Source organism: Pseudorca crassidens, chromosome 5, assembly GCF_039906515.1.
Source record: "Pseudorca crassidens isolate mPseCra1 chromosome 5, mPseCra1.hap1, whole genome shotgun sequence".
NCBI lineage: Eukaryota > Metazoa > Chordata > Mammalia > Artiodactyla > Delphinidae > Pseudorca > Pseudorca crassidens.
Window position 1 is genome coordinate 75612451 of NC_090300.1, and position 13695 is coordinate 75626145.

The 13695-nt window shown below is 36.5% G+C and overlaps 1 protein-coding gene across 6 annotated transcripts in view; it reads right to left on the bottom strand.

The window, feature by feature from the left end:
* ATP13A3 (ATPase 13A3) overlaps nucleotides 1-13695 on the bottom strand; it is an 80470-nt gene that overhangs the window by 26757 nt on the left and 40018 nt on the right. For all 6 annotated transcript variants that reach the window (XM_067738462.1, XM_067738460.1, XM_067738463.1 and 3 more), the window contains 12 exons: nucleotides 11703-11853; nucleotides 8985-9101; nucleotides 8358-8375; nucleotides 8059-8212; nucleotides 7842-7962; nucleotides 4129-4253; nucleotides 2266-2441; nucleotides 1624-1746; nucleotides 1466-1545; nucleotides 685-727; nucleotides 487-596; nucleotides 81-177 (listed from right to left, as the gene is read on the bottom strand). In XM_067738462.1, the coding sequence (XP_067594563.1) occupies nucleotides 81-177; nucleotides 487-596; nucleotides 685-727; nucleotides 1466-1545; nucleotides 1624-1746; nucleotides 2266-2441; nucleotides 4129-4253; nucleotides 7842-7962; nucleotides 8059-8212; nucleotides 8358-8375; nucleotides 8985-9101; nucleotides 11703-11853 (1315 nt within the window). The remainder of the gene's footprint in view (nucleotides 1-80; nucleotides 178-486; nucleotides 597-684; nucleotides 728-1465; nucleotides 1546-1623; nucleotides 1747-2265; nucleotides 2442-4128; nucleotides 4254-7841; nucleotides 7963-8058; nucleotides 8213-8357; nucleotides 8376-8984; nucleotides 9102-11702; nucleotides 11854-13695) is intronic.

Below are 13695 nucleotides of genomic sequence, written 5' to 3' on the forward strand. Positions count from 1 at the left end.
AATGGATGCATTCAAACTGAAATATATATGCTCAATATCTTAATTTAAATACCATCTCTGTTAGCAATGTCAGTACTCACAGAATACAGTAGAGTAACACTGAAGTACTGTATAATGCTGTACAAAGCCATAAATTTAAACACACAGAAGGAAGTCATTAAAGCAGCACGGCCTTCCCTGTGAAAACAAATGTTGGCATGTGAACAGAAGTTTTCTAAATGCCTCCTCCAAACCACAATTATATCTTGACAGATGAACATCAACATTCAACCGTTACAACAAAGCACTTTTCTACCAAAAGAACTTAGCCAAAGCAGAACTGGAAGAAATGAGCAGTAGCAATCAATCTGTTGCTAGAGAGTTATAGATCAAATACACTAACATACCATTAAAACAAATTCAAATTACTTTCTATGACTTTTTTTTTTTCTATATTCTTAGAGCAAGCTACAAAAAGATAATGGGAAGTTTTTCAATGTATACTACCTGATAAGGTTTGGCACACAGGAAATACTAGGAGTTTTGGAGGTAAAGGGAGATGCCACCGAAGCCTCGAGCTCTGATAAGGAAATGCCTCCATGTGCCCTCTTCAGAGCCTAATGGTTTGAAGAATAAAATTACTTGCGTTTTGTGCATGTGATTTAGGCCACAGAAAGAACTACAAATCACAAAATCTATACTTACACCACAATCATTTGCCCCATCACCGCACATCCCAACAAAGTAACTAAGAAACAAAAATTATGTTAAGATTTTGATTAATTTCTAAAAACATACAACTTTTAACTTAAGATTTCCTCCAACACAGTATTTTGAAGAGCTGACAGACCCCGATTCCCCCAGTGGGACTAATGAATTTTTTCATTACAATGACCACAGGCATGCTGCTTTGCGAACAGCACCAGCCTGCAAGTCAAATGACCTGGGTCACTGCTCCAGTACTGTCACAAGATGGGCAACCATTAGTTTATCATTTTGGCATCTCAGTTTCCTAATGTTTAGAGCAAAGATTGGGCCTGCCTAGTCTTTAGTACGCTTACTTTTAAGGCTATCAGTAAAGATTTCTCCCTTAAAAACTTGAAACATAATTAGTTACTAAAAGTATAACATCACTTCTATCATTCAAGAGTGAAGGATATCCTCATGGATATCACCTAGAAAAGGAACGGTGGATATTGTACTTTACCTAAATAAATAAGCAGATGAGCCTCTTTTAAAGAGGCACTTACCTATCTTACAGGTGACAAGTTTATATACATGAAATATTAGTTACTTTTCTTGTTTTGAAAACAAAACTACGATTCAAAAAAAACAGGGAATTCCCTGGCGATCCAGTGGTTAGGACACTGTGCTTCCACTGCAGGGGGCACGGGTTCGATCCCTGGTCAGGGAACTGAGATCCTGCATGCCTCGCAGCAGGGCCCCCAAAAAAACCAAAACAAAAACAAAATCCACCAATACTTACTCTACATTTTGCAATGCTTCTACTAACTGTGTCTTCTGATCGGGTGCCATACGAGCAAACACAGTGCCATGTAGCATCAACTGGAAAAGATATAAATTTCTTTAAAATACTGTTCACAGTGTATTTGTATGAACACATACATAACCCAAATCACTAACCTTAGGAACAAGGTCTTGAAAATGTTCCAGTATCACCGAAAATGATTTTCCATTCATTGCAAAGTGATAACGAGTCACCTGAAGATCCTCTAAGTTATCATGGACCAATTTAACTGGAATAGCCTGTGTATAAGACATTCAGAACAATATTTAGTCAAACCAAGTAACACAATCCTATTTTAAATATATTTGATCCAAAACTAAATTCTTTCATTTGATGTTTTACACAAGACAACTGAATGTTTAACATTTATTGAAAGTAAAAGAAAATTCAGTTTTAAGGTAATCTGTCTATATTGTTTATTTAAAAAATAAAACTTAAGGAAGGCTAAATATCAGCTTCGGTTTGAAATGATCCATGAGCTAAACATTATGGATCACTTGCATCATTCACCACTACTTTTAAAATAGGATAAGTATCTGGGATTCTTATACTTTAAAACTGTGCTTCTCAACTTTGGCTAAATATCAAAATTTAAACACTGAGAGACCTACATCTGCCCCAGTCCTAATGAATCAGTCTCTGAGGAGATGGCCCAGGCTTCTGTTTTTGTTGAGTTTTTGTTGTGTTTTTAATGCACATTTTTTCAGAATAAATTAAAACAAGCAAGTTTTGTAAAAGAAAATTCTACTTGATATTACCTCTGAGTCAATTGCTGATGAATCACTACTCTGTGTTAGGGTGTCTGCATAATGCCAATTTATCTTGGCAACTTTCCCATCCTTTGGAGGTAATGCTTCAGCAATAATAACTTTATCCTGAGGTAGTATCATTCCACAGTCTCTGGCCACAGAGACAGCAGTCAACATGTTGTCACCTAATTTTCAAAATATTGAAAATACATTAACATTACAACAGAAACATGAATGCATTAAACAACAAGAATCTTACTGAGAATCTACTACAGTCCCCATTACTGGGCTGGGCAAAATGAAGTCAATGTATGGTCCTTACTCTTGGAGTTTAAAAATAATAAAATCAGGATATATATATATATCAAAAGAAGCCTCAAATAATTCAAAAGCACATAGATACTAAATATTCAGAACATTCTCACCCACAATTTTTAAAGACAAATACAGTCTCAATCTTTCTGAGTCATGGACTAGTGGTACCCATTCAACGCCTGGCACAGTGCTCAATAAATATTGTTGAAATAACCTGGGAGTGACTGGTAATCTGTTCAAGAATATGAGAGTAGCATCACAGAAAAAACTGAGTTACAAAAGTAAGATTACACAAAACAAAAAGATAAGCAAAGTAACAAGAATACAATCTTTATAAGATATAAAGAGAAGCAAGATAGACAACTTCTCAGTCACGAAAGGAAAGAACTAAAGACACTGTAAAGACAAGATCAAGAGAGGAAAATGCAGATGTACAGGAGAAGCAGGCAAAGGTCTGGGGAGCCCACTGCTACCAGAATGGAAGGGCACGATTGTCTCTTCCTTCAATTCCCACACACTATTTCCAAGCGTGTCTTCCTATGACCTGACAGATCCTTGAGACACAATGCCATATTCTGTCCGGGGCAGGAAAACAAGGGCCAGTGATACAGACAAAGTGCTCTGAAGCAGGATCATGAGAACCAAGAACTGCTGGGATGCTAATAAACTTGGTTACTTGAGCTATCTGGTAATAAGTATGGTATTAGATGGATCTCAGAGTCTAAAACATAAAAATGTACACAAGCTTTTTCCATATGTCTTACTGTACACGTAAATGCCATAAAGTGAATATCTTAAATGTGATTATTTGCTAAGAAAAAAACACTTTAAGAGCTGCCACAATTTCATATGACTAAGAAAGGAATTATCTAATATTATCCACAGTATGATAAACTGTTGATCATAACAGTATGATAAACACCAGGAGAATCATTTAGATGTAGCAGTCAAGAAAGAAACCAAAAAATGGCTCTTTTCACTGTTACACACAAACAATGATAAATGTACTATCTTATATATAAAAATATAATTATAACAAATATCTATTAATCATTTTCCATGTATGTGGCACAGTTCTAAAAATTACAGACAGTCTCAAAATAAGTAAATCATATTCTTAACCCTCAAGAATCTTATATTCTAATAGAGAAAACAAATCTACAAATAACTAACACAAGGCAGAGTAAAACAACTGCTATAAGAAATATATGATTAAAGAGAGATAACAAAAAAGAGCAGTTAAATATTTACAGTGTGCCTTTCACTACTGTATTATACTTATTATATACAGATTTGCTAGACCTCCAAAGTGTATTGTAAAGTTGTCCTCTATCTTGGAAAAGTATTCAGAGCTGAAATAGGGCAATGTAAGATGGAGCAACTATATAATAAATTTAATTACCTGAGTTATAGGATAATAGTGTGGTATTAGATGGAGCTATATATCAACAGTAATAAGTATGCTTTTATAACTAACTCATCATTCCTCAATATTAGATAACCTGAACTCTAAGAGTCATACTCGATTTTTTTCTGTGTCCTTTTATAAAGTCTAACCTGTGACCATGACAGTGCGAATGTTGGCTTTATGCAAATCTTCAAGTACTGCAGGGGTTTCTCGCTTTAATTTGTTCTGCATTATAATTAATCCCATAAAATCCATGTTGTTCTCAATGGCATCTCTGCAGAAAAAGAAATTTTAACATAATGATTTAGTCAAGAGAACAAGTATTTGTTCATTTTATGTTGATAAGGCAATTTAAAATAGCCAAAAATTATAAATTAAAACATTTTATATGCTGAATAAACCATAAATGTATAAGTTTATGAGTTCAATCTCAATGAACTTAAATCTGAAAAAACAATTCCCAAGAAATACATTTTGAAATTAAATTTTACCCTTGAAACATGGGCATATAAAGATCCTTAGGAAATGTATACCTTTGTCTAAGACACTAAATACTTCTAGTACTAAGGAATATTCATCTTGTATCCTACCTACAAAATGAATGACCATAAAATATATCTATTTTTTACCGTTCCCCATCGAATATACTCTAATTTAAATGTTAAGAGAAAAGGAAAAACTGTACACAGGCACATTCAATAGTTATACTGGATTCATTATCAAGTCTTTGAGGAATTTTATAAAACTCTTGATCAAATTCTTGATGCTGGAAGCGTGATACAAAAACTATTAGTAGTCCAACAATGAGATCTACTCAGGATCCAGAGATGGGTCTTTTAGAATATTAATATTCAATAGTTATCAAGATGCTATTTCTTCAAATAGTTGATCATCTACTGTGCACCGAGTAGTACACTCATCACTGGGAGGTCAAAGATGAAAAGGCATGATCTCTACTCTCAAGACCCTTTTGTGGGGAAACAGACATGCAAGCAAAGGGATTATGCAAAAATAATATGTGCTTCAGCACTACAATGGAGATGAAGTCTGTTCAGTGACAGCTGCATTCTTAAAAAATCTAAAGCTATCAAAATTATATCACAGAAATATTCTTTTCAATAGTGAAAATGGGGTTTGAAGATAGGGGCCAAAATTTCAGACTTGCAATAACCAAATGGTTTTTCTACACAAAATTCAAAATAAGGGTGCTTAAGTAAACAGCGACAAAATCTAAACATCTTTGAAATTATATAATTACACAATGAGTGGTAAAGATATTAAAAGAATAGTTAGAAAACTTAATATGAATTATCCTGCTGGTGGTAACAGGAGAAATAAGCCTTGAAGCCTGAAAATGCAATTCAAAGCACAAAGCTGTACCGATGTGAAAATACTGGGTCAAAGCTCTGTAACCATTTTCCTCTGAGGTTCTAGTTTCTGGCTGCAGCTGGTTTCCTAACTCTACTAGGAATGATACAGGTCATGGAAATCTTGCCCTCTAGTTAATGAACAGTACAATATTCATTTCAAGATATACAGGTTCAAGCTGTAAGAGAAATGCCAAAACCTCTTCCTACAGGTAGAATGGAAACACAGAGAAGATCCTGGTTGAAAGATGAGGAAGGGGAGTAGAGAGAGAGAAGGGTTGATAGGGAGGGTAGGGTATTCTGCACAGACGGAACAGCCTGTCCAAGGCACAGAAGGATGCCTGAAAGACAGGCTCAAGAACCATAGGCAACTCAGTTCTCAGTCTTTAAGGTGGGGGACGAGAGGTGGTAAAAGGCAAAACCGTAGAGAAAGACAACCCTTCATGTTCCCTTCGTAGGAATTAGGGTATGATATTTTACACGTGTGGCTCCCAATCACACGTATGCATGCATCAGATCATTTGGTTGCCGCTGTCTTTTTTTTTTTTTTTTTAAACGTCCCTGCTTAGACCAAATTCCCCCAGTATTCTGTTTTAATAGGTAGAATTCCTAAAGTTGTTTTTACTTTTAGTTATTATTTGGCTATCCACTCCACTCCTTTAGTCCTCATCCAGAAAAACAGGATTGTACTATAAACACTGTCCTACCCTTTTCACATAATGCGCTTAGAATAATTAACAGAAGTATTAATACTTCAGAATTTAACCACTATCATATCATGTTATTTATACTATTTAAATTTGAACCTTATGCTCACATAGAAATATTTCTTTAGGCTGGATTCCTAGAACTGCACTTGCTGGGTCAAATTGTATAAGCAAGTTGAGATTTTGATCGGTACTATGCATGTTATTTACAATAGTGCAGTAGCAGTATGTTGTTAAAATTTTCTCAAGCCTTCTCTAACACTTGATATCATCAATCTTTTCAATTCTGTAAACCTTAAGAAAGAAGTCATGTCTTGCTGTGGTTTAATTCTGTAGTTCCCCAAGACTGAAGTGTCTTATCACTTTCATGTGTTCAGTGGCCATTTGCATGTCTTTTTCTGATAATTAGCTGTTTGAATCATTTACTTTTTTTTTTTTTTAACTAAGTATGTATTCTGTTGTTTATTTCCTGATTCATATTCTTGCTTGTGAACTCCGCCAGTAGATGATGGGGAGCTATTTATAAGAATTCCAGGTAGAAGACTAGTATTAGATTTGAATGTTAAAGAGCTCTCTGTAGATATAGTGTGGTACACAGATTAGATATAGGAAAGACTGGACTAAAGAGCTGAGTCCCTGAATTAGAGACAATGGCAGCAGGGCAGGGATGTGAGAAGAAAAGTCTGTTTGATAGGCAGAATTAGCAGGATAGCCAATAAATATTTCTTTCTGCTTACAAAATGCTAGGTACCCCGTGAAATATTCCTAAACAAAAGTGTTATCTTCAAAAGGTCGGTCTGTTATCAGTTATAGTAAAAGTGACAATCCTTGAATGTGAAACCCATAGCTATAACTGGAAGTAAACGTGACACTGGTAATGGCCATCTGACCTTTGCGGGTGAGGGTGGGAGGGTGTGGTTATTGTGACTCATGATACTTGGTTTCAGCTACTGGGCAAAAGCAAGTACAGGTGACCCTTGAAAACACAAGTTTGAACTGTGTGGGTCCACTTACACATAGATTTTTTTCAATAAATACTACAGTACTACAAAATTCACAGTTGAATCCGTGAGGCAGGTCCTGGAGCCAATCCCCTACAAATACCAAGGAGTAACTGTAGATCACTGGGGAAAAATAAACTTCTGTAGAATTATGTTTACCAAAAACATAATTATGTTCCTAAAACATGCCTGACACATAGCAGGCACTCAATAAATATCTAACAAATAAACTAAAAGTAGTTCCAGAGGGACTTCCCTGGTAGCACAGTGGTTAAGAACCCGCCTGCCAATGCAGGAGACACAGGTTCAAGCCCTGGTCTGGGAAGATCCCACATGCCACAGAGTAACAAAGCCCGTTCTCACAACTACTGGGCCTGCGCTCTAGAGCCCGCAAGCCACAACTACTGAGCCCGTGTGCCTAGAGCCTGTGCTCCCCAACAAGAGAAGCCACCATGATGAGAAGCCTGCACACCACAACGAAGAGTAGCCCCCGTTCGCCACGACTAGAGAAAGCCCGCGCGCAGCAACGAAGACCCAACACGGCCAAAAAATAAATAAATAAATATTTTAAAGGTAAGGTAGCTTTAAAAAAATAAAAGTAGTTCCAGAGAGTTGTACTTTTATCTCAACTGCCTAAAACAAACATTGAACTGTTACATATTTGCATATATCCAATAAATATTTAATAAATAAATAGTAATTGAATATAAATTATTGTACAAGACTTTTATAAACATAAGTGATGCTTTATTGGAAAAGCTGTAGAAAAACCATTCACCAACCTTACCTGCTAATATTCTGCACTTTATGCCATGTCAGTTTTGACTCCAATTTTCTGTGTGCAAGAGCAATCACACGGAAGCCCTGTTTGGTGTAATTTTCTAAAACTTTTTCAAAATCAACAGGAACTTTTAAGAAGGAGAAAATAAAGGTCATTAGTAGGATTGTGACTACAAGCTTACACAAATAACAGAATCTCACTCAAAGCCTAGCTGCTTCCTTACCTGTTTCAGGTTTACAAAGACTGGCAATGACCTCCGGCGCCCCTTTCACGTAGGCGTCCATCTTCCTGTCCCCTAGCACCCTCGTAACCACACTCATACGTTGCAAAGCAGAAGAAAATGGGAACTGGCGAACAATTCCTATCTCATAAATAGCCTATGTAATTTCAAAAGATGCACAAACCATTTATTATTTTTTAAGAATTAAAACAGATACACAAGTATATCTACTATACCTCAATTTTAAAAAAAAATTTTTTTAAAAGATATACTTAGGTAACAAGTAAACATTCTTCACTTACTGGAAGTTCAAACAGCTCCTAAAAATAAAACAAGACGAAAAGAATAAAGTAATAGTATAAATTAAGTCCATTAACACACTCAAGCTAAAAAAATTTTAACTACACATCCACAAAACATTATTTGGAAAACAGTAAGGAATTCGGAGTATTTCAAAGTCAGGTTTTAAGATTGCTTCTTTACCACCTCCCATTTCTTAAAAAAGTATATTCTTGAGTATTTTAAAACATTCTGCTATCCTAGAAATATTAAAATATTAAGTTCTAACATAAACTAATAGGAACATATTTAAAAATTACCCTAAAAATAAAGCCTTTCACATATTATTTTTATTAAGTCCCAGGAATACAGATGCAATTTAAAAGTCTTAACCACCATGCATCTAAATCACAAGGCACTAAGCCACTCAGTATATAGGAAAAAAGTAATAGTACTGAGAATTGAATCTCAATGTTTTACACAGAAGGCCTGCAACACACCAGGTGTAGTTTCTGATAAATGCAGTAAACATATTCATATCTCTATTAGAGTTAGAAAAAGGACATGTGACTTCATCTTCCAGCAATATTTTAAAATGAGGACAAAATGTGAGCACCAACAGTATTATCTAGCTTAAAACAATTCTGCACCATTTCTTGGTTTCCTGCAGGTGTAGATTCAGGAAGCAGCTGTTTTGGGGGACGAACCACAGTGGGCATAATTCGATTATGAAGTGCTGTTTCCTCTTCAGTTGCTTCTTCCAGAATCTGAAAGGAAAATATTCAAAGTATTGATCCATGAAATGCATAAATTCAATTCACTGGTTCCATTTTAAAATGAAACATTACGGCTATCTTCAGTTAAGTTAAAAAAAAAAAAAGTAAAACAATATATAAACAAAGCTAGTTAGTTAAAGTCCTAGCAACTCATGGCAGAGGGGAGACAGAGATTAGTAAAGAAATAGAGAAAAACTTCTCTAATTTTGCTCCTACAACCAGTTGAGTTTAAAGACTACTTCTGCAAGATAAAGAAGGTCCTTGCAGTTCCAAAAATTGTCAGTCTATCATCCAGGGATTCCTTTCTGCCAACAGAAGAGGATTCAAAAATATGTGGAACTCAGATACGGTTAGCAGAACCACTGGGTCAAGAGCACTCTGAGGAACAAAGATGTGAATTTAGTTTCCCCACCTTGAATATGTCTAATTAAAGTACTACTATCCTAACTCCTTGAAATTTAATTTTAAAATATTTCTGGTGAAAAATTCTATCAAAAACTTGTATTAAATACACGCACATGACAATACAACTAATTTGGCTCTATAAGTGAAGGAATCATCAACGGGAAAATGAAGGGGAAGAGAGCTGTGTCCAATTTACACAGTTCTTAAGAAACATTTTAACACCTTACATGGTATTAATCACATAAAATAATAGTAGTGCCCAGTTATGTAAAAACATTCCATAGATACTCTGTGGTAAGATCAAGCATCTCAGAGTCAAAAAAGCATGCTATTATACAAACTTACTTATTTAAACCCACTTTTTGAAAGATTCACATACAGAACAAAAAATCTACTGAAAATCTATTCAGTTGGAGAACGGCTTTAGAGAATATCAGAGATGAATCAGCTGTACTTTGTTCTACTCCTTATAAATGAAGTGGGTCTCCTTTAAGGAATTAAATTTAATGAGTATTTACTGTGGGCTTTCAGAAAGTGGCAGAGTACTTCTTCACTCATCTCCCTCCCTTTCAAAATACTAACAAAACACACAAAAAGAAACAACCCTGTAAAAGTAAACAGAAAGCAAAGCAAGGAGACTGAAACATATTGATGGATACCGCAATGAAGGAAATAGTAGCCCAGAATAAACACAAAAGGACGTACAGGAGAGGTGGGAACATTTCTTATCAGCCAGAATAGCTGAGCAAAGCAAAAAGAAACAAAAAAAACCCCCAAAAAACCCAGGAGTCATGCTCTACAGATACGAACTACCTACCTGAGAGGAGGAAGGGCTGCTAATATGAGGGGCAGCATTCCAGAGTACTGCATGTGCAAGCATTGGGGGAGTGGGCGGGGAAAGCAACCTAAAGACTACTTCTGCTCCCCTGAAACTGAAGAATGCCTGCTGAAGGGGCCCCACCCTCAGTACACAACAGGCTCCCCCAGTCAGCCTTCCCATTCAGGGAAGACACTTCTCAGGCAAACAGACCAACATACATATGAACAAGGATGAAAACCTTGTTGCAGCTACCCAGAACTATCAAATCAGACCCTCATTCTTAAATATAAAAGTATCATCAAGATGCATAATGAAAACCAAAAGCATGAAGGAGATGTCAATGACACCTCAATTTTTTCTAAAAGCATAAAGGAGAAGATTAATATAGGAAGCGGGGGAAGAAAACCTGACCCAGAGAAAATTAAAAATTCAGAAGCAAGAAAGGAACTTTAAAAACAAACTATTATTACATCTATAAAAGAAGAAAAGAGAAAACAAACCAGAGAACACAAGCGAGCACTCAGAAATTAAAATAATCAAGGACAAAACAAACAGAAAGAAGTGAACAGACAGAAACCTCTGCGCAGGCGTGTGTGCGTGTGTGAGAGTAAGGACACAGGAAGTAGTACATGGATGGGGACAAAAGAGCACTGAAGACACATGCCCACTCTATACTTCTGCCCTATGCCCAACGAACTGTGTCACTGAGATCTTCTTACTGACTTAGACCTACTGCCTCAAGATACTGATACCTGCTTTCTCTTGTAAACATGAAGCGGGGCCCTGAGCAGGTCATCCTCTATTAAAGGTCGTTTGAATGAGTCAATTTTACTAAAACAGACTTTTTAGACAATTATAAATATCTCTCCAGCGATGTAACTTTAGAAATTACAGGGCTTCCCTGGTGGCGCAGTGGATGGGAATCTGCCTGCCAATGCAGGGGACACGGGTTCTATCCCTGGTCCGGGAAGATCCCACATGCCATGGAGCAACTAAGCCTGTGAGCCACAACTACTGAGCCTGCGCTGTGGAGCCCGCGAGCCACAACTACTGAAGCCCACGTGCCTGGAGCCTGTGCTCTGCAACAAGAGAAGCCGCCGCAATGAGAAGCCCGCACACCGCAATGAAGAGTGGCCCCCGCTCGCCGCAGCTGGAGAAAGCCCATGCGCAGCAACAAAGACCCAATGCAGCCAAAATAAAAAAATTTTTAAAAATAAATAAATTAATTAAAAAAAAGAAATTACATAGTTCCTTTTATGGTACAAGACAGACCACTGTCAAAACAATGTGAAGAAACAATTCTTTGCAAGTTAATTTTTACTATTTTCCTAAAGTTAATTAATTGTACTTTAAAACACTGAACTTACCCATCCAATGGCTTCAAACATCTTCAAATCAAGTGGATCGCCAGAAAGCACTCCTTCAATTTTTGTAAGTGAATGACAAGTAGCCATACAAGCGACAAACTGAGACTTTACCAACATCTCATTGCAAACCTTTTCTTCTGGCAAAAGAAAACTATATAGAAAATTCACTGAATTAGATTCATAAATCCCAAGACTGAAGACAATAGTCTAACAGGACTTTTCAGGTTTTATTATTTTAAAAAGTAGAAATAAAATGTTTGCATTTATGCATGTATTAATTTTCACTATAGATTTTGACATTCAAAAACATTTTCTTCCATGAAAATTATTATACATGACTAAAATACACTATTACCTTAGATTCTGAATAACTAGACCAGACATTAACAGTATAGAAAATGCTACATACTAAACAATAATTAAAACTCCTGCCTATGGACACATGGCAAATTAGAACACATAAAAACTCTCTTGTAAAAACATAAAATGAATGTGTAACGCCATTACCTTTCAAATGCAAAACTGGGCTCATAAGAAAGAAAAGGAAAATTTCAAGTGCCAGGAACAGTGAAAGGAAAACCAGAGGGGTGTGACCTTAAACAGATGCTGTGACTGTCTGGGGGAAAAGGAAGAGGGAGGAGAGCCATCTCAGTACGCTTAAGGCCTTGGGTTTTAATAACCACACGGGGAACAGGAGACAAAGTTGTGGCCACATACAAAGTGGGGAGTTGGAACAGAGAATATCCCTCTCACCTAAGACAGCCAGTGCTCTGGAAGAGCTACACCCTTGGAAAAAGAGTATACTAGAAAAAATTTACCCACAGACAAAGGCATAACTAAGAATAAGCTTACCTCTTTTCCCCCACCCAAAATTCAAGAAAACAGTTAATATCTATATAACATATTTACTATGCATTAGGCACTGTTCCGAGAACTTTAAATTTATTTGACTCCTCTCATCCTTATACCACAGGAAGGTGTTTTATTATCCCCATTTTACAGATGAGAAAACCGAAGCAGAGTGCTTAAGTGACTTGCCAAGTCACAGCATATAAGTGGCAAAGCAAGGATTCAAACACAAGAGGTCTGGTGTCAGTACGTAAACTCTAAACAATTACGCTACTCAGGATGGCATTTGGGCTTGAATGTATGTTACTGCCTGGCCTAGAAATCCCCAAGTTATGAAAGTAACATTACAGCTTGTCTGGCACCACTGACACTACTTTTGGCCAAAGTCTAAACTCTCTAGAGAGGAGCTCCCACAACACAGCCACAAAGGAGACTCACAGAAAAATCCTGCTAAGGATGAGTCCATAATTTAAAAATGAACCAGGAAACAATTCTCACGACTCAACAGACAAAACAAAGACCGAATTAGAATCCCATAAACTTGAGATAATAGAATGGCAATCTGAAAGAATGCAAAGAAGGCATTTTAAAATTACAGACTTAGAAAAAGAACAAGACACCATGGCGGGGAAAAGGGGAGAGGCAGATTTGGAAAGAACCAAATGAAATTTCTTGTCCAGGGTATGGTTAGGATTCCCAGATGGAGAGAAAACAAAGAATGGGGGAAAAGCCATAATGGAACAGAAAAAGGCTGCAAATTTTCCAGAATTTAGGAAAAGCATGAATCTTTGGAATCTAGAAGCAAAATGAGTACCGCACAAAGAAAAAGATCATGGTAAAACTGCAGAAATCAAGCATAAAGAAGTATTTTTTTAAATAAAGTAGAAAAAAAATTACTAAAGAAGACTAAGACTTCTCAGTAGCAATAACAGAAGAAGTTAGGAGAAATGGAATAACACCTCCAAGGTGCTGAGGGAACACAGCTGTCAACCTAGGAATCTATACAGTTACACCATCATTCACGAGAGAGAACGAAACAAAGAACTACTAATGAATGTGGTTACAGAAGATGGCAATTTAATCCAGAGGAATGGGATACATGAAGCAACGGTTAGCAAAGGTATCCGTAAACCTAGGTAAATCC